The 19,539-nt window shown below is 51.2% G+C and overlaps 1 protein-coding gene across 1 annotated transcript in view; it reads left to right on the top strand.

The window, feature by feature from the left end:
* Positions 1 to 19,539, top strand: part of IMPG1 (interphotoreceptor matrix proteoglycan 1) — a 63,008-nt gene extending 43,469 nt beyond the window's left edge. Inside the window, exons 11-16 of the mRNA XM_054162489.1 lie at positions 620 to 696; positions 2,424 to 2,862; positions 3,203 to 3,247; positions 13,761 to 14,326; positions 16,883 to 17,102; positions 19,325 to 19,539. Coding sequence (XP_054018464.1) covers positions 620 to 696; positions 2,424 to 2,862; positions 3,203 to 3,247; positions 13,761 to 14,326; positions 16,883 to 17,102; positions 19,325 to 19,539 — 1,562 coding nt within the window. The remainder of the gene's footprint in view (positions 1 to 619; positions 697 to 2,423; positions 2,863 to 3,202; positions 3,248 to 13,760; positions 14,327 to 16,882; positions 17,103 to 19,324) is intronic.

Below are 19,539 nucleotides of genomic sequence, written 5' to 3'. Positions count from 1 at the left end.
CTTCTTCCAAAGCCCTCAAGTTTTATATAGTGGACAATAAGAAACAGATACTTAGGGATGATGGGACACCATCCCTGGAGGTGTTCAAGAGGGGACTGGACGTGGCACTTGGAGCCATGGTTTAGTTAGTCAGGAGGTGTTGGGGGGCAGGTTGGGCTTGATGATCTCTGAGGTCTCTGATTCTATGATTCTATGAGTCCAGGGGCACCAAAGGCAAAACACTGAGAGCAGCAGGGTAAAACTGAAAAGACTTTAGGGCTCCATAAACCCCAGAACATAATGAGTCATCATAACCCATGTGGCTTTAACTCAGTGCTGCATACTTCAGCTGCTTTTTAAGCATTCATCCACGGTTCAGCTCTCTGCAGACCTCTCCCATTTGTACTAAATAAAGAGTGCAAAGCCTACTGCACATAAAATCCCTGTTTTCTTCATAATTGCCAATTTAAATGGAAATTTATGCCTCTTCCTTCTTGCCATGGATTTTTATTTGATGGGGAACAGTTTTTAATGCTGGGGTTTTGACTCTGTTTGTGTTCCCATCACTTTCCAGGCTGTCACTGCTGAGCTGCTGTTGTTCTCCTGCTCTTTCTGATTTGTTCATTGTTCTTCTTTTCAGAATCTATTATACCATCTAGTGAGTTTGATAATGACATCCAAGCTGTGGTCACCATTCCCCTGGCAGGCCCTGATTTGGTAAGGCAGTACTGCTTGCTCTCTTTATTTACTTCTCTGCAAGGAATTGAATTAAACAGCCTTGAGGTGTAGAGAAATATAGAGCAATAGGCTCTTGTGCTAAGATCATAGAACCATAGAATGGTTGGGAGTAGAATGTCCTGCATCTGGGTCAGGGCAATCCCAAGCACTGATACAGGCTGGGCAGGGTCATGTGTAAGTACAGTAAGTGTCCCTTTCAGATGTGACAGACATTTCTCTGCACCATCAAAGGTGAAAAATGCAGGGCAGCAACTGCCTTGAGTGCAGCCCTGAAGAAAAGGACCTGGGGGTGCTGGGGGATGAGAAGCCCAACAGGAGCCAGCAGGGAGCACTTGCAGCCCAGAGAGCCAAGCAGAGCCTGGGCTGCAGCAAGAGAAGTGTGGCCAGCAGGGCCAGGGAGGGGGTTCTGCCCCTCTGCTCCACTCTGCTGAGACCACAGCTGGAGCTCTGGGGCCAGCTCTGGAGCCTCTGTTCCAGGAAGGATCTGGAGGTGCTGGAAGGTGTCCAGAGAAGGGCCAGGAGGATGAGCAGAGGGCTGGAGCTGCTCTGCTGTGAGCACAGACTGAGGGAGTTGGGACTCTTCAGTCTGGAGAAGAGAAGGCTCTGAGGAGACCTTCTTGTGCCCTTGCAGTATCTGAAGGGAGCTACAAGAAAGCTGGGGGAGGGACTTTGTAGGATGTCAAGGAGTGATAGGACTGGGAGGATGGAGCAAAACTAGAAATGGGGAGATTGAGATTGGATGTGAGGAAGAAGTTGCTTCCCATGAGGGTGGTGAGAGCCTGGCACAGGTTGCTCAGGGAGGTGGTGGAAGCCTCATGCCTGGAGGTGTTGAAGGCCAGGCTGGATGTGGCTGTGAGCAACCCTAAGGGAATCATAGAATCATAGAATTGTCAGGGTTGGAAGAGACCTCAAGGATCAGCCAGTTCCACCCCCCCTTGCCAGGGGCAGGGACACTATATACTCTTTAGGGAATTTACAAGGGAATATTACTGCTTTTCCAGGTGTAATTACAGAGCAAACCATGTCTCTGCAGTTCAGTAGCACATCTCAAGGACAGAAGGAGAGCAGCTGGCAGGAACAGGCAAAGTTTCCTCTCTCTGACTGTTTCTAACATAGAGGCAGGCAATGTAAATAAGATCACAGGCACATGCCAAACTTCTTAGGCAGAAATCACAGAAACATTCAGGTTGGAAAAGACCCTGAGGATAACCAAGTCCAGACCACAACCCTGCTCTACAAGGGTCACCCCTACACCAGAGCCCCAAGCACCACAGCCAAACCACCTTCAAACACAGCCAGCCCTGGGGACTCCACCACCTCCCTGGGCAGCACATTCAAACCCCTGACCACTCTTGCCATCAAAAAATGTTGCCTACTGTGCAGTCTAAACCTACCCAGGGGCAGCTTGAGGCCATTCTCTCTTGCTCTGTCACTAATTCCCTGTGAGAAGAAACCAGCACCAACCTCTCCACAACCTCCATTGAGGGAGCTGTAGACAGCAGTGAGGTCTCCCCTCAGCCTCCTCTTTTCCAAAGTAACCATCCCCAGCTCCTTCAGTCCCTCCTCATCAGGTTTGTTCTCCAGACACCCCATGACTTCATGCTGAGTTAGCTGTTTGCAAGCTCCTGTGCCTAAAGAGTGTTGGCCCTTTTGGCACTGAAAGGTAACCATAATAATGAAAAGCTGCTTTTAACAAACTTTTTCAGGACTCCATGGGTGTGGAACTCCCACTAGGCTATCCCAGCCCTGCACCAGTGGACCAAACAGGAGGCATCTTGGCCAGTGAATCTACAACTGTGCTGAGTGGAGACATCAGTGCCCCTGAAGACTTCAATAATTTTGTCTCATCTGAACCTGTGTTCCCTACCAAACCCTCCAGAAGACCATATCTGGGCAAATCTCCTTCCTACACAGAAGACTACCAAAGTTTCACAGTGCCTTTCAGTGTCCTGGGCAGCACTGGCAGTCCTCCAAAAGCAGAGGGCTCCTCTCTGCCTCCTTCAGCAGATGATTTTGCCAGCAATGAGCTGATCACCGATGGCTACGAATCTCCAGTGGGGCAGGCAGGTACCTTCAGCCCACCCAATCTCCTGACACCTGAAGATGAGATCAGTGAAGCTGAGGAAGCTGACCTGATTGAGCAAGGTAAGACACACAAGGTTTTTCCATCTCCAGTAGGAGAGATCCAGTAGTTGTTACGCACAGAGTCCTGTTCAAGTGCCATAAGCATCCCTTACAGATGTGACAGACATTCTTCTGGACCATCAAAGGTGAAAAATGTTGGGCAGGGACTGGCTTGAGAGCAGCCCTAAAGACAAGGACTTGGGGGTGCTGGGGGATGAGAAGCTCAACAGGAGCCAGCAGGGAGCACTTGCAGCCCAGAGAGCCAAGTAGAGCCTGGGCTGCAGCAACAGAAGGGTGGCCAGCAGGGCAGGGAGGGGATTCTGCCCCTCTGCTCCACTCTGCTGAGACCACAGCTGTCCAGTTCTGGAGCCTCTATTCCAGGAAGGATCTGGAGGGGCTGGAAGGTGTCCAGAGAAGGGCCACGAGGATGAGCAGAGGGCTGGAGCTGCTCTGCTGTGAGCACAGACTGAGGGAGTTGGGGTTGTGCAGGCTGGAGAGGAGAAGGCTCCCAGGAGACCTAACTGTTTCCTTCCAGTATCTGAAGGGGGCTCCAAGAAAGCTGGGGAGGGACTTTGTAGGGTGTCAGGGAGGGATAGGATTGAGGGGGATGAGCAAAACTAGAAATGGGGAGATTCAGACTGGATGTTGGGAAGAAGTTCGTCCCCAGGAGAGTGGTGAGAGACTGGAACAGGTTGCCCAGGTAGTTTCTCCTCATGGTGAGGTGAAACCTTCTCTGGTCAAGTTTGAACCTGTTGTTTCTTGTCACATTACTGTGTACCACCCACAAGAGCTTGGCCCCCTCCCCTTGACCCCCAGCCCTCAGCTCTTGAGAGACATTGATCAGATCCCTCTCAGCCTTCTCCTCTCCAGGCTAAACAGCCCCAGGGCTCTCAGTCTCTCTTCCCAGGGGAGATGCTCAAGTCCCCTAAGCATCCTCCTGGCTCTCCCTTGGACTCTCTCCAGCAGCTCTCTGTCTCTCTTCACCTGGGGAGCCCCAGACTGGACCCAGGATTGCAGCTGTGCTCTCAGCAGGGCAGAGCAGAGGGGGAGCAGAACCTCCCCAGCCCTGCTGGCCACACTTTTCTTGCTGCCCCCCAGGCTCCCCTTGGCTCTCTTGGCCCCCAGGGCACATTGCTGTGCCATGCAGAACTTGCTGCCCACCAGCACTCCAAGGCTTTCTCTGTGGAGCTGCTCTCCAGCAGGGCAGCTCCTAACCTGGTGCCTAGTCAGCTCTGGACAGGGATGAGCACAGCATATTCCATGGTTGCACCTGGTAGCTTATGTACAGAGTAAGAACTTCCCTTTCTGTAGCCTTGCTCTTACACAGAGTTCTGAAGTGAGGCAATGGCAAACAGTTTATGATTAGCAGAGAGACTTAAACATTAGAGAATCACTTTTGTGAGAAGGGGGGGTTGGACTGGATGATCTTTTGAGGTCCCTTCCAGCCCCTAGCTGTGATTCAGTGATGCAGCTGTCAAATGCTCCTGGAAGTAAAGTTGATGATGAAGAGCCTCAAACACAACAGTTTTCGAATGCCTGCTGAGAAGGGTTGCAGTGCTACTGATAAAAGGAGAGCCCCCCTTCAAACATCAGTCAGCTTGCTTTTAACTAGCATTGATTAGACCTCTGGAAATGCAGGGTAAAAAAAAGTCATCTGCTTTGTCATTGTGTTCATTCTTTGGGGTAGGGATTTGATGTCACAAGCACCACACAGCTGCTAGGATAGCTGAAATACCTGGCAGGCTAACAGCTCCAAAAGGCTGAAGAGAGGAAGCAAAGGGTATTTGATGATGAAGATACTGGTTCCATTCCTCAGCTCCAGGACCAAAGCTGTAAAGGATTTGTTTTTTGTAATTTATGACAGTTTCTGCCTAAATGTTCTCCACTGGGTGGCAGGAGAGAGAATCACAGACTGCACTGGTTTGGAAGGGACCTCAAGGAGTAGCCAGTTCCAACCCCCCTGCCATGGCCAGGGACACCTCACACTGCAGCAGGTTGCTCACAGCCACCTCCAGCCTGGCTGCAAACACCTCCAGGCAGGAGGCTTCCACCACCTCCCTGGGCAACCTGTGCCAGGCTCTCACCACCCTCATGGGGAACAACTTCTTCCTAACATCCAATCTGAATGTCCCCACTTCTAGTTTTGCTCCATCCCCCCTAGTCCTGTCACTCCCTGACACCCTCAGAAGTCCCTCCCGAGCTTTTCTGTAGCCCCCTTCAGATACTGCAAGGCCACAATTAGGTCTCCTGCGATCCTTCTCTTCTCCAGACTGCACAACCCCAACTCCCTCAGTCTGTCCTCAGAGCAGAGCAGCTCCAGCCCTCTGCTCATCCTCGTGGCCCTTCTCTGGACACCTTCCAGCACCTCCAGATCCTTGCTGGAACAGAGGCTGCAGAACTGGACACAGTGCTCCAGGTGGGGTCTCACCAGAGTGGAGCAGAGATTTTGACATCTGGAGAGCTCCTACAAACAGACAGAAGGACAGCCTTAGATAATTCTGGCTCTTCTGGCTTGGCCTTGCAGTTCCAAAGGCAAACTTAATCAGTAGTTATGTGCTGCACACCATTTGTTGTGACACGTTAGGTTAATGATCCTCTTTCCCTTAATTCTCTTAATCCTCATCTTACTTGTGCCCTACTTCAAAAAGAAAGGCCTCCAACACACAGGTGGCACTTGATCAATTTGCTTGCAAACAACAGTCCTGCACCCAGGGCTTTTGTGCCATTTCCAAGCACCCAGAGAGTCTGGGAAGTTGAAAGCAGCTACCTGCTGTGTCAGTCCATCTGGTGTTTATAGAGAATCATAGAATCAACCAGGTTGGGAAAGACCTCAGAGATCATCCAGTCCAACCTATCACCCAACACCATCTCATCAACTAAACCATGGCACCAAGTGCCTCATCCAGGTTCTTCCTAAACACCTCCAGGGATGGGGACTCCACCACCTCCCTGGGCAGCACATCCCAAGGGCCAATCTCTCTTGCTGGGAAGAATTTCTTCCTCACCTCCAGCCTGAACTTCCCCTGGCACAGCTTAAGACTGTGTTCTCTTGTTCTGATGCTGGGTGCCTGGGAGAAGAGACCAACTCCCACCTGGCTACAACCTCCCTTCAGGCAGTTGTAGGAAGCAATGAGGTCTCCCCTGAGCTTCTTCTCCAGGCAACCCCAGCTCCCTCAGCCTCTCCTCACAGGGCTGTGCTCCAGACCCCTCCCCAGCTTTGTTGCCCTTCTCTGGACACCTTCCAGCATCTCAACATCTTTCCTAACCTGAGGAGCCCAGACCTGGACACAGGACTCCAGGTGTGGCCTCAGCAGTGCTGAGCACAGGGCAGAATGACTTCCCTGCTCCTGCTGGCCACACTGTTCCTGATGCAGGCCAGGATGCCTTTGGCCTTCTTGGCCACCTGGGCACACTGCTGGCTTGTGTTCCACCTACTATCAACCAGTCCCCCCAGGTCCCTTTCTGCCTGTCTGCTCTCCAGCCACTCTGACCACAGCCTGTATACAGCACAGAGCTGCCCATAAGGAGATTCCCACCCTGCCCTAAGGACCAGTCTTTTACTTGCTTGTTTTTCCCTTCATCAGTTGTTTTCTCCAGCCCTCATCAGTACCAACAGAAACACCCACACTGAGAGAACCTTCCCTTTCAGAACAGTATCTGCCAGTGGACTTGGGAATTGTGTCCATCTCCAACAGGACATGGCAGTGCTTGTTAAGCTCATGAATGAATTGAAATGCCAAGCCCTCAGCCCTCTTAATGGGCAACCTTCTGGGCCTGCAAATCCACTAGGTAAAATGTTCAGGGCTGATTGACCTCTCCCAACAAGGAATTCCTTATTCAGGGACAATTAGGGGATCTTTCCTCCTATTAGATATAGATATAGATAGATATAGATATAGATGTAGATGTAGATGTAGATGTAGATGTAGATGTAGATGTAGATGTAGATGTAGATGTAGATGTAGATGTAGATGTAGATGTAGATACAGATCAGATATATGAGAGAGGGAGAGGAGGAGGGAGAGGAGGAAAAGGAGGGAAAGGAGGGAAAGGGAGAGGAGGAGGAAGAGGATAGAGAGGGAGAGGAGGAAGAGAAGGAGGGAGAGGATGGGGAGGAAAATGGAGAGGAGGAGGGGGAGAAAAGAGAGGAGGGAAAGGAGGGAGAGGAGAGGGAGGAGGAGGGAGAGCATAGAGAGGGAGAAGAGGGAGAAGGAGAGGGAAAAGATAGGGAGAGGAGGGAGAGGAGAAGGGGGATGGGGGAGAGGAAGAGGAGAGGAGGGAGAGGAGAATAGAGAGGGATAGTAAGAGGGGGAGGATGGAGAGGAGGGAGAGAAAGAGGGGAAGGAAGGAGAGGAGGGAGAAGAGGGAAAGGAGAGAGAGGAGGAGGGAGAAGATAGAGAGGGAGAGGAAGAGGGAGAGGAGAGAGAGGGAGAAGATAGAGATGATGAGGATAGAGATGATAGAGTTGCTAGAGATGGAGATGGAGAGACAGAGAGATTCAGATAGAGAGGAAAGAAGACAAACTAATTAGATACCCAAAGTAAAGTTGTTGAACAGGCAGTTGATTATTTTTCCCTCTGATAGGTCAGGCCAATGCACTTTAGTCCCTCAGCTGGGAGTCCAGGCCTGCATGCAGCACACTTCACAATGATTTAGTGTAGCAGTGTGCCCAGGCAATTGCCTCTCAATTTAGTGTATCCCCAGCTTTGCCAACAGCAGTTTAATCTCAGGGACAAACCTCTCCTCAGCACAAGACTGCCCTGCCTTGTCCATGTGATGGCATAAAAACCTAACAAACATCTGGAGAGCCCAGAGAACATCTTTGTGGGAGGGGGAGTGGTGGCTGGGAGTTAGAGCTGAGGGGTTTTTATAGCTGACAGCAGTTTTGGGCTCCATCCCGCTGTGGGTTACTCTGGGGGTATATTTGAGTCCAGCACCTTACTTGGTGCTCTCTGTAACATTCCCTCCACTTAATGATAGAGTTGTAGACTAAACTGTAGGGTGAAGTGAAATGTGCTGACTTAGGAATGATTAGAGGGCTGGAGCTGCTCTGCTGTGAGGACAGACTGAGGGAGTTGGGGTTGTGCAGGCTGGAGAAGAGAAGGCTCTGAGGAGACCTAATTGTGGCCTTGCAGTATCTGAAGGGGGCTCCAAGAAAGCTGGGGAGGGACTTCTGAGGGTGTCAGGGAGTGATAGGACTGGGGGGGATGAAGCAAAACTAGAAGTGGGGAGATTGAGATTGGCTGTGAGGAAGAAGTTTTTCCCCAGGAGGGTGGTGAGAGCCTGGCACAGGTTGCCCAGGGAGGTGGTGGAAGCCTCCTGCCTGGAGGTGTTTGCAGCCAGGCTGGATGTGGCTGTGAGCAACCTGCTGTGGTGTGAGGTGTCCCTGGCCATGGCAGGGGTGTTGGAACTGTCTGAGCCTTGAGGTCCCTTCCAGCCCTGGCAATTCTGTGATTCCATGATGGGTGTGATGTGGAGATTGTCTGCCTTGCATCACCACATTTGGTTTGGTATTGCTGAGATTATTTTCTGTGGTAAGTTTCACAGTTGTCTGCTGATGGATAAATCCTGTAGCTGTGACAGAAGAAGGGCAACAAGGATGGGGAGAGGTCTGGAGCAACCAGCACCAGAACAGGAGGACACAGTCTCTAGCTGTGCCAGGGGAGGTTTAAGCTTGAGGTGAGGAGAAAGTTCTTCCCAGCAAGAGAGATTGGCCATTGGGATGTGCTGCCCAGGGAGGTGGTGGAGTCACCATCACTGGAGGTGTTCAAAAAAGTATTCAATGATGTGGCACTTGGAGCCATGGTTTAGTTAGTCAGGAGCTGTTAGGTGATAGGTTGGACTTGATGATCTCTGAGGTCTTTTCCAACCTTATTGATTCTATGGTTCTATGAAACTGCCTTTTGCATTGCACAGGACCATAGTTGCTGTCAGAGACAGGGACTGGTAAGTAGGAATTGGCAGCTGATGAAGACAGGTGATGCATGCACAGAGATCATCTTGGTATGCCCTCAAGGCCTTTTAAGTTACTCTGTTTGTAGTAAGAGGATGTCAGAAGCCCTCTGTAGTCTATCTACAGCCTGTGTGTCTATATATAAATAACCACCTGAAGGGAGATTGTAGCCAGGTTGGGGATGGTCTCTTCTCCCAGGCAACCAGCACCAGAACAAGAGGACACAGTCTCAAGCTGTGCCAGGGGAAGTTCAGGCTGGAGGTGAGGAAGAAATTCTTCCCAGCAAGAGAGATTGGCCATTGGGATGTGCTGCCCAGGGAGGTGGTGGAGTCACCATCCCTGGAGGTGTTTAAGAGGAGCCTGGATGAGGCACCTGGTGCCATGATTTAGTTGATTAGATGGTGTTGGGTGATAGGTTGGACTGGATGATCTGGAAGGTCTTTTCCAACCTGGTTCATTCTGTGCTTCAGTGCTAATTCTGCAATACACACACACATTGACACAGCTAAATGTGTAGCACATCTGTGGTGACTCTGCTTCATACCTTCAAAACCACTTCAGTACTTCTTTCTCCTGCAGTTCATAGAATCATAGAATTGTCAGGGTTGGGAGGGACCTCAAGGCTCAGCCAGCTCCAACCCCCCTGCCATGGACAGGGACACCTCACACTACAGCAGGTTGCCCCTCCAGGGATGAAGCTTCCACCACCTCCCTGGGCAACCTGTGCCAGTGTCTCACCACCCTCCTGGGGAACAACTTCTTCCTTACATCCAATCTGAATCTACCCATTTCTAGGTGTTTTTTTTTCCTCTATTCCCCCTAGTTACCCCTGTCTAGAATGTAATCTGCCTAACAAACAGCATCATGATCATGTGCCTGAGGCTGTGTTGTCATGCTGAGAGGAGGTTGCTCTGGGAGGCTGCAGGTTCATCCCATCAGTAGATCATCCTTTGTTAATGCCTGGAGCACTAATGCCAAGAAATCTGTTCTGAGTTCTCTTAACTGCTAAGTGACTCTCACTCCTTATCAGCGTTCACCAGTGACACAAGGGCTTTGTAAACACAGAACATCACTGGGCTTTGTTTTCCTAATCTATCCATAGCCTTGATTACACAAGACACACGAGGGCATGGCAAGAGAAAAGCATCTCAAGTGCTCAGGGATGTATTAGGGTATCAAGCTGTGGTGCAGCGTGTGGCGGTACATCCTGCATGCCCTGCTTCCCTACAGCACTTTGCTGTCCTCTTTGGGCTATTCTCTAGGGCTGTAGCCCTTAGATTACACTCTCAGCAGTGCACATTGCACATCACACCAAGGAAAAGGAGGCTGTACAAACATGCTGGGTTAAATGGAATGTTGATGTACCTATTTCATGGCCTTGCTGTGCTTCCAGGTCTCCACAGTCTGATTGTGCAGTGAAGGAGGATCACAGGATGTTAGGGGTTGGAAGGGACCTCTGGAGATCACTCAGTCCAAGCCCCCTGCCAGAGCAGGACCATAATCCAGCACAGGTCACACAGGAACACATCCAGAGGGGTCTTGAAAGTCTCCAGAGAAGAAGACTTCACAACCCCTCTGGGCAGCCTGTTCCAGTGGTCTGTGGCCCTTAAAGTGAAGATGTTCTTCCTCATGTTGAGGTGGAACCTCCTGTGCTGGAATTTATATCCATTGCCCCCTGTCCTATCCCAGGGTGCAACTCAGCAGAGCCTGTCCCTGTGCCTTCCTTCCTGACCCCCAGACCTCAGCTATTGATAGACATTGATCAGATCCCTCTCAGCCTTCTCCTCTGCAGACTGAACAGCCCCAGGGCTCTCAGCCTCTCCTCCCCAGGCAGTGCTGCAGTCCCTTCAGGATCCTTGGAGCCCTCCCTTGGACTCTCTCCAGCAGATCCCTGTCCCTCTTGCACTGGGGAGCCCAGAACTGGATGCAGTATTCCAGGTGTGGCCTCACCAGGGCAGAGTAGAGGGGGAAGGAGAAGCTCCCTGGATCTGCATAGCTTTCACACATCTTAATTCAATAGATTAACCTCTGGTCACTCTGTTCTGTGGTGCTGCATTCTATTACTATTGATACTGTGATAGACAGATAGATAGATAGATAGATAGATAGATAGATAGATAGATAGATAGATAGATAGACAGATAATCAGACAGACATATCTATTTATATTATACTATCTGGTATTTTTATAGTCTTACTTCATTGGCACATTTCATTGAATCACAGAATTCTGGAATGGTTTGTGTCAGGAGGGACCTCCAAAGCTCATCCTCCACTAGATCAGGTTGCTCAGAACCTTCTCATTTGTCTCTTTGTCCTAGTATCAGTGAATCACCATATGGAAACTACAACACACATAACAACACACATGCCAAAGCAGGGGAAAGATAAGATTAGAGAGAGAGACAGAGGTAGAGGTAGACATAGAGACAGAGATAGAGATAGAGAGAGACAGATAGAGATAGAGACAGAGAGAGAAAGATTGAGAGATATAGAGACAGACAGAGAGAGAGAGAGATGGAGAGAGAGATGGAGAGAGAGAGAGAGATAGAGACACAGAGAGAGAGATTGAGAGATATAGAGACAGAGAGAGAGAGAGAGATGGAGAGAGAGATGGAGACAAAGAGAGAGAGAAAGAGATGGAGAGAGAGATGGAGATAGAGAGATACAGATAGAGAGAGAGAGAAATGGAGAGAGAGAGAGAGATAGAGATAGAGACACAGAGAGATTGAGAGATATAGAGACAGAGAGAGAGAGAGAGATGGAGATAGAGATAGAGATAGAGATAGAGATAGAGATAGAGACACAGAGACAGAAACAGAGACAGACATAAAGAAGTAGAGATAGAGGTAGAGGTAGATGTGGAGAGATAGAGATAGAGATGATTGGTAGAGATGATAGAAATAGATATTATAGAGATAGAGATGATAGAGAGCTAGACATACACATAGAGAGATAACAGAGATACAGAGAGAGAGAGAGATGAGATAGGATAGATAGATATTGAAATAAATTTATGCAAGGTGGTGGCCAGATGGGAGAAAATTCACAGAGTTGTTAGGGCTGGAAGGGACCTCAAGGAGCATCTAGTTCCAGCCCCCAGGGACCCCTCACACTAGATCAGGTTGCTCAGAGACACATCCAGCTTGGCCTTAAACACCTCCAGGGATGAGGCTTCCACCACCTCCCTGGGCACCCTGTTCTGGTGTCTCACCACCCTCATGGGGAGCCACTTCTTCCTAATAAGACAAGAAAGAACAGGTTCAAGCTTGAAAACAGAGGATTTCACCTCAACATGAGGAGAAGCTTCTTTGCAGTGAGGGTCCCAGAGCCCTGGAGCAGGCTGCCCAGAGAGGTTGTGGAGTCTCCGTCTCTGGATACTTTCCAATCCCACCTGGATGCATTCCTGTTCAAACTACCCTAAGTGATCCTGCTTGGGACCCAAGGATCTCTTGAGGTCCCTTCCAGCCTCTAATGTACTGTGATGCTGTGATCCTAGAGTCATGCCAAATCCCACTGAGGACCTCACAGAAGTTCAGCTTTGGGATGAAAGGGCTGCTCCAGGTGACTGCTTCAGGTTTGAATTTGTTTTCACTGGTGCTGTTGTCTGTCAGCAAATCAACAGAGTTTGCATCAGGAGGTGGTGTGTTGGTTTTCCATAATCACATTTCATGACTAGTAGAAAATAACAGCTTTAGCTTTAACCTCTCCAAGGTGACTCTGGGACACAAATGGTTTGAGCAGACAGCTCAAAGCTGCCATCTACTCCTTCAGTCAGCAGAGGTGACAGTGTGATTATGTACCTTCAGCACAAGAGTAGTGCTTTGGAAGGGCTCAGGAAATACTTACCAAGTTGTAATTACTATTTAAAGGCAGAACCCACAGGAATCTCATCAGTCAAAGGGGTGGATGAGGGGTTTGAGCCCAGCAGCCCTTCCTTGGTGATGGAAACAACATTTCCATGCTTAGGTAGAGTGAAAGCTTGCTGTCAAAAATGCTTTGGTGGAAGTACAACACAGGGGGTTCCATGCTTGCTATCTCATAGAATCATAGAATCAATAAGGTTAGAAAAGACCCCAGAGATTATCAAGTCCAACCTGTCACCCAACAGCTCATGACTAACTAAACCATGGCACCAAGTGCCACATCCAATCCCCTCTTGAACACTTCCAGGGACAGGGAATCCACCACCTCCCTGGGCAGCACATTCCGAAGGCCAATTACTCTTTCTATGAAGACTACCTCCTCACCTCCAGCCTAAACTTCCCCTGGCACAGCCTGAGACTGTGTCCTCTTGTTCTGATGCTGCTTGCCTGCCTGGGAGAAGAGACCAACCCCCCCCCTGGCTACAACCTCCCTTCAGGGAGTTGTAGACAGCAAGAAGGTCTCCCCTGAGCCTCCTCTTCTCCAGGCTAAGCAACCCCAGCTCCCTCAGCCTCTCCTCCCAGGGCTGTGCCCCAGACCCCTCCCCAGCCTTGTTGCCCTTCTCTGGACACCTTCCAGCATCTCAACAGCTTTCCTAAACTGAGGAGCCCAGAACTGGACACAGGACTCAAGGTGTGGCCTAAGCAGTGCTGAGCACAGGGCAGAATGACCTCCCTGCTCCTGCTGGCCACACTGTTCCTGATGCAGGCCAGGATGCCCTTGGCCTTTTTGGCCACCTGGGCACACTGCTGGCTCATGTTCAGCTGCTGTCAACCACTACCCCCAGGTCCCTTTCCGCCTGGCTGCTCTCAGCCACTCTGACCCCAGCCTGTAGCACTGCCTGGGGTTGGTGTGGCCAAAGTGCAGCACCTGGCACTTGGACTTGTTGAATGCCATCCTGTTGGACTCTGCCCATCTGTCCAGCCTGGCAAGGTTCCTCTGCAGAGCTCTGCTACCCTCTAACAGATCAACTCCTGCCCCCAGCTTGGTGTCCTCTGATGGTGCTTGCTTTTCAAAACAGCTGTTGGTTCTTCCCTTTCAGCAGTCAAGCTCATGGATGAGGAAGAGGACTCATCAGGTGACGACACGTTGGCCACAGCCAGCATTTTGGACGCGCTGCCCTTCGCCGTCAGTTCGAGCGAGCTCTCTACCACGCCGCCCGAAGATGTTCTCTCGTATGTGTTGCCCTCAGACCAAACAGCACTGCTGCCTGCAGCAACCAGCCCATCCTACAGCCACTCTGAGATCATTGAACAGTCCATTGAGTTACCAGACTCCTCAGTGCCCGCCTCTGGGAGCGCTCCTCCCGGGGCAGGAGTGCAGGACATTGCCGCCGAGTTAGATCGCGTCGGGTTGGTGAGCACAGCGGCGCTGGATGAAGCGGAGCAGGGCAGTGGTTTTATCTCAGTGCTGACCACTGAGCCTGCAGAAGCCACCCCAGCTCCTACACTGAAGTATGTAACCACCAGCTCCATGACAACTGCAGCCAGAGGCAAAGAACTTGTGGTTTTCTTCAGCCTGCGGGTGACCAACATGCACTTTTCTGACGACCTGTTCAACAGGAGCTCGGCGGAATACAAAGCCCTGGAACAACAGTTCATGCAGCTGGTGGGTGAAAAGCAGCTTGAACAACACAGGCAGAGAGGAGCACAGCATTTTAACAATGTCAGACCCTGCTTTAAGTCAGGCTGATAAGCTGTATTTGTAAAGGATCCAGAAAATCATCATAGAATTGTCAGGGCTGGAAGGGACCCCAAGGCTCAGCCAGTCCCAACCCCCTGCCATGGGCAGGGACACCTCACACCACAGCAGGTTGCTCACAGCCACCTCCAGCCTGGCTGCTAACACCTCCAGGCAGGAGGCTTCCACCACCTCCCTGGGCAACCTCTGCCAGGCTCTCACCACCCTCATGGGGAACAACTTCTTCCTAGCATCCAACCTGAATCTCTCCTCCTCTAGCTTGGATTCATTCCCCCTAGTCCTATCACTCCATAACACCCTAAAAAGTCCCTCCCCATCTTTTTGTAGGCCCCCTAAGTTCCTGGAAGGCTACAAAAAGCCTGAGATGTTCCCAGGTTGTGAAGAAAGAACTTATGAAGTCAGTGGTGAAAGTTCTCATGATCATTGATTCCAGATGTAACATAGAATCATAGCATGTGAGGGGTTGGAAGGGACCTCCAGAGATCATGGAGTCCAACCCCCCTGCCAGAGCAGGATTACTTAGGGCAGGCCACACAGGAACACACCCAGGTGGGTTTGGAGTCTCCAGAGAAGGAGATCCACAACCTCTTTGGCAGCCTGCTCCAGGGCTCTGTCACCCTTACAATAAAGAAGTTTCTCCTCACGTTGGGGAGGGACTTCCTGTGCCCCACATTGTAACCACTGTTCCTTGTCCTATTGCTGAGCACCACTGAAAAGAGACCATCACCTTCCTCTTAGAATCATAGAATCAGTCAGGGTTGGATGGGACCACAAGGATCATCCAGTTCCAACCCCCCTGCCATGGGCAGGGACACCCCACACTAGATCAGCCTGGCCACAGCCTCATCCAGCCTGGGCTTAAACACCTCCAGGGACGGGGCCCCAACCACCTCCCTGGACAACCCATCCCAGGGCTTCACCACTCTCATGGGGAAGAACTTCCTCCTCCCCTCCAGCCTGAATCTCCCCACCTCCAGCTTCATTCCATTCCCCCTAGTTCTATCACTGCCTGAGAGCCTGAGCAGTCCCTCCCCAGCCTTCTTGTAGCCCCCTTCAGATTCTGGAAGGCCACAATGAGGTCACCTCAGAGCCTTCTCTTCTCCAGACTGAACAGCCCCAACTCCCTCAGTCTGTCCTCACAGCAGAGCAGCTCCAGCCCTCTGCTCATCCTCGTGGCCCTACCCCTTACAGGCATTAATAAGATGCCCTCTCAGCCTTCTCATCTCAAGACAGCCCCAACTGGCTCAGGCTTTCTTCACAGGAGAGATGTTCAAGCCCCTTAACCATGCTGGCACAGGTTCACACCTGCTTTCTCAGGCTTTTCCTTGGCTTCCTGTCAACAGCATGGCAGTGCTGATTGCATCTCAGGCTGCTGTCCTCATGCTGGGTTTAAAAATAGTCCTTTTAAAGCATATCATGGCTTAGCAGGGGCAATGTGATTAGATATGGATTTGCTCTCTGGGTACAACAGGGCAGCAGGGCAGCTCAGCACCACCCCTCTTTGTGCTTTGCCCTCAGCTGCCTGGGTTGAACATTTGAAAAGAATTAAAGCTGGCTTTGGAGCAAGGTGAAGTTCTTTATCATTTGATTTCTCCTCTTCCAGGTGAATAAATTCCCCAGCTGCTGTGCATTTCATTACAGGGGAAACTGCTGCCCACCCACCTCAGCATATTATTTGGGAGGGCTGCAAAAGTCCAGAGGAAGATAGTGATAAACAGAAAAGGGGGACTTGGGGAGGGTAAGAGCTGTAGGAGCCTCAGAGATTTGTGTACTTGGTAGTGAGAAGGAAGTGGAAGAGGAATTATCAGCAGGTAGGCACTGACAGAATGGGAGAATGAATCTTCTGAAGAGAGACTGAAGGAGCTGGGGATGCTTAGTTTGGAAAAGAGGAGGCTGAGAGGAGACTTCAGTGCTGCCTACAGCTACCCTGAAAGGAGGTTGTGGAGAGGCTGCTGCTGCTCTCTTCTCACAGGGAATTAGTGACAGAGCAAGAGGGAATGGCCTCAAGCTGCTACTGGGTAGGTTAAGAGTGGACCTTAGGCAAAAAACTGACTGAAGGAGCAGGGGATGGTTAGTGTGAAAGAGAGGAGGCTGAGGGGAGACCTCATTGCTGTCTGCAACTCTCTGAAAGGAGATTGTGGAGAGGTTGGTGCTGGTCTCTTGTCACAGATAATTAGTGACAGAACAAGAGGGAACAGCCTTAAGCTGCCCCTGGGTAGGGTTAGACTGGATCTTAGGCAAAAGAGTGGTGAGGGATTGGAATGTGCTGGGCAGGGAGGTGGTGGAGTCCCCAAGCCTGGCTGTGTTTGAGGTGGTTTGGCTGTGGGGCTTGGGGCTATGGCTTAGGGGTGAGCCTTGCAGAGCAGGGTTCTGGGTTGGTCTTGGTGACCCTGAGGGTCTTTTCCAACCTGAATGTTTCTGTGATCCTGTAAGTTAATACAAAGGCCCACTCCTGTTTTGCAGCTGCTTCCATACCTCCAGTCCAACCTCACAGGTTTCAAGCACCTGGAAATCCTGAACTTCAGGAACGGCAGCGTGATTGTGAACAGCAAGATGAAGTTTGCCCGGACGGTGCCGTACAACATCACCGAGGCAGTGCACTGTGTCTTGGAGGATTTCTGTGATGCTGCAGCCCAGCAGCTCAACCTGGAGATTGACAGCTATTCCCTGGACATTGAGCCAGGTAAGATGGCTTTGCTCTTCTGTGTGCAGAATCGAAACCAAACAGCCAGCGTTTTTCCCCCCATATTTCTACAGCTTCACAAGTGTGGTTTCTGCTTTGGAAATCAGCAGCAGGAGCAGCAAGAATAAACCAGATCATAGAATTGTCAGGGTTGGAAGGGACCTCAAGGACTATCTAGTTCCAACCCCCCTGCAATGGGCAGGTTGCTCACAGCCACATCCAGCCTGGCCTTCAAAACCTCCAGGGATGAGGCTTCCACCACCTCCCTGGGCAACCTGTGCCAGGCTCTCACCACCCTCCTGGGGAACAACTTCTTCCTCACATCCAATCTCAATCTACCCAGTCCTACTTTTGTTCCATTCCCCCCAGTCCTGTCACTCCCTGACACCCTCAAAAGTCCCTCCCCAGACTTCTTGGAGCCCCCTTCAGATACTGGAAGGCCACAATTAGGTCTCCTCAGAGCCTTCTCTTCTCCAGCCTGCACAACCCCAACTTCCTCAGTCTGTCCTCACAGCAGAGCAGCTCCAGCCCTCTGCTCATCCTGGTGGCCCTTCTCTGGACACCTTCCAGCACCTCCAGATCCTTCCTGCAACAGGGGCTCCAGAACTGGAGGCAGTACTCCAGATGGGGTCTCACCAGAGACATCCCCAACTAGATCAGGTTGCTCAGAGCTTCACCAAGCCTCACCTTGAATGTCTCCATGGATGGGGCCTCCCTGGGTAACCTGTTCCAGTGTTCCACCACCCTCATGGTAAAGAATTTCTTCCTAATGTCCAACCTAAATCTACCCTGCTCTAGTTTGAAGCCATTGCCTCTCATCCTATTGCCACATGCCCTTGTAAAAAGTCCCTCACCAGGCCCCTTTCAGGCACTGGAAGGCTGCTATAAGCTGTCCCTGGAGCCTTGTCTTCTCCAGGCTGAAGAACCCCGGCTGAGCCTGGCTTTGGATGAGAAGTGCTCCAGCTCTCTGATCAGTTTTGTGGCCTCCTCTGGACCTGCTCCTTCAGGTCCACATCCTTCTAGTGTGGAGAGCCCAAGAGGTAGACACAGTACTCCAGGTGAGGTCTCCCCAGGGCAGAGTAAAGTGGCAGACTCAACTCTCTCCACCTTCTGGCCATGCTCCTTTTGATGGAGCCCAGGATTAGCTCAGGAAAAGAGCACCACGATGAGTTTGCTGCCAGAGCTGTTCTTTCAAGGCTTATGAGCAGCAGTGAAATGTCAAAACAAACTAAATCATCCCTAGAAAGCCAGGCCAGGTCCAGATAGGTGTTCCAAAGCTGTCTTTTCACTTCAGAAAACAAGAAATAAACAGAATCAAAACAAACAAATTAAAAAAACCCCAAGCACAAACAAAAGCAAACCACAAACAAAACCCCCAAACTGTTCCCTAAATGGATGCAAGCAAATTCCTGTTCCTTGCGAGAGGAAGAGCCATCTAGTGGCAACGCCACCACAGAGCCATAGAACTGTCAGGGATGGAAGGGACCCCAAGGCTCAGCCAGCTCCAACCCCCTGCCATGGGCAGGGACACCTCACACTGCAGCAGGTTGCTCACAGCCACCTCCAGCCTGGCTGCAAACACCTCCAGGCATGAGGCTTCCACCACCTCCCTGGGCAACCTGTGCCAGGCTCTCACCACCCTCCTGGGCAACAACTTCTTCCTCACAGCCAATCTCAGTCTCCCCACTTCTAATTTTGCTCCATTCCCCCCCAGTCCTATACCTCCCTGACACCCTCAAAATCCCTCCCCAGCTTTCTTGGATGTCCCTTCAGATCCTGGAAGGCCTCAATGAGGTCTCCTGGGAGCCTTCTCTTCTCCAGCCTGCACAACCCCAACTCCCTCAGTCTGTCCTCACAGCAGAGCAGCTCCAGCCCTCTGCTCCTCCTCATGGCCCTTCTCTGGACACCTTCCAGCACCTCCAGATCCTTCCTGGCACAGAGGCTCCAGAACTGGACCCAGAGCTGCAGCTGTGGTCTCAGCAGAGTGGAGCAGAGGGGCAGAATCCCCTCCCTGCCCTGCTGGCCACACTTCTCTTGCTGCAGCCCAGGCTCTGCTTGGCTCTCTGGGCTGCAAGTGTTTCGTGCTGGCTCCTGTTGAGCTTCTCCTCCCCCATTCTTTTGTCCCCCTCAGGGCAACAGAGGATCTGTCCAGCCTCAAACCAGGCTACTGCCAGGCTGCTCGGGGGCAAAGCACCAACTAATGTTTTCCTCATCCTTTGCAGCTGATCAGGCAGACCCCTGCAAATTCATGGCCTGTGATGAGTTCTCCGAGTGCATCACCAACGAGTGGACGAAGGAGGCCGACTGCCTCTGCCAGCCCGGCTATGCCAGCCAGGATGGGCTGCCCTGCCGGAGCCTGTGCGAGCTGGAGCCACACCTCTGCATCAACGGTGGCAAGTGTGAGCTAGTCCCAGGGAGAGGAGCTGTCTGCAGGTGA

This window comes from Dryobates pubescens, chromosome 6 (genome assembly GCF_014839835.1).
Source record: "Dryobates pubescens isolate bDryPub1 chromosome 6, bDryPub1.pri, whole genome shotgun sequence".
NCBI lineage: Eukaryota > Metazoa > Chordata > Aves > Piciformes > Picidae > Dryobates > Dryobates pubescens.
The sequence above is the reverse complement of the archived record's forward strand: the minus strand, read 5'-3'. Positions and strand labels throughout refer to the sequence as shown.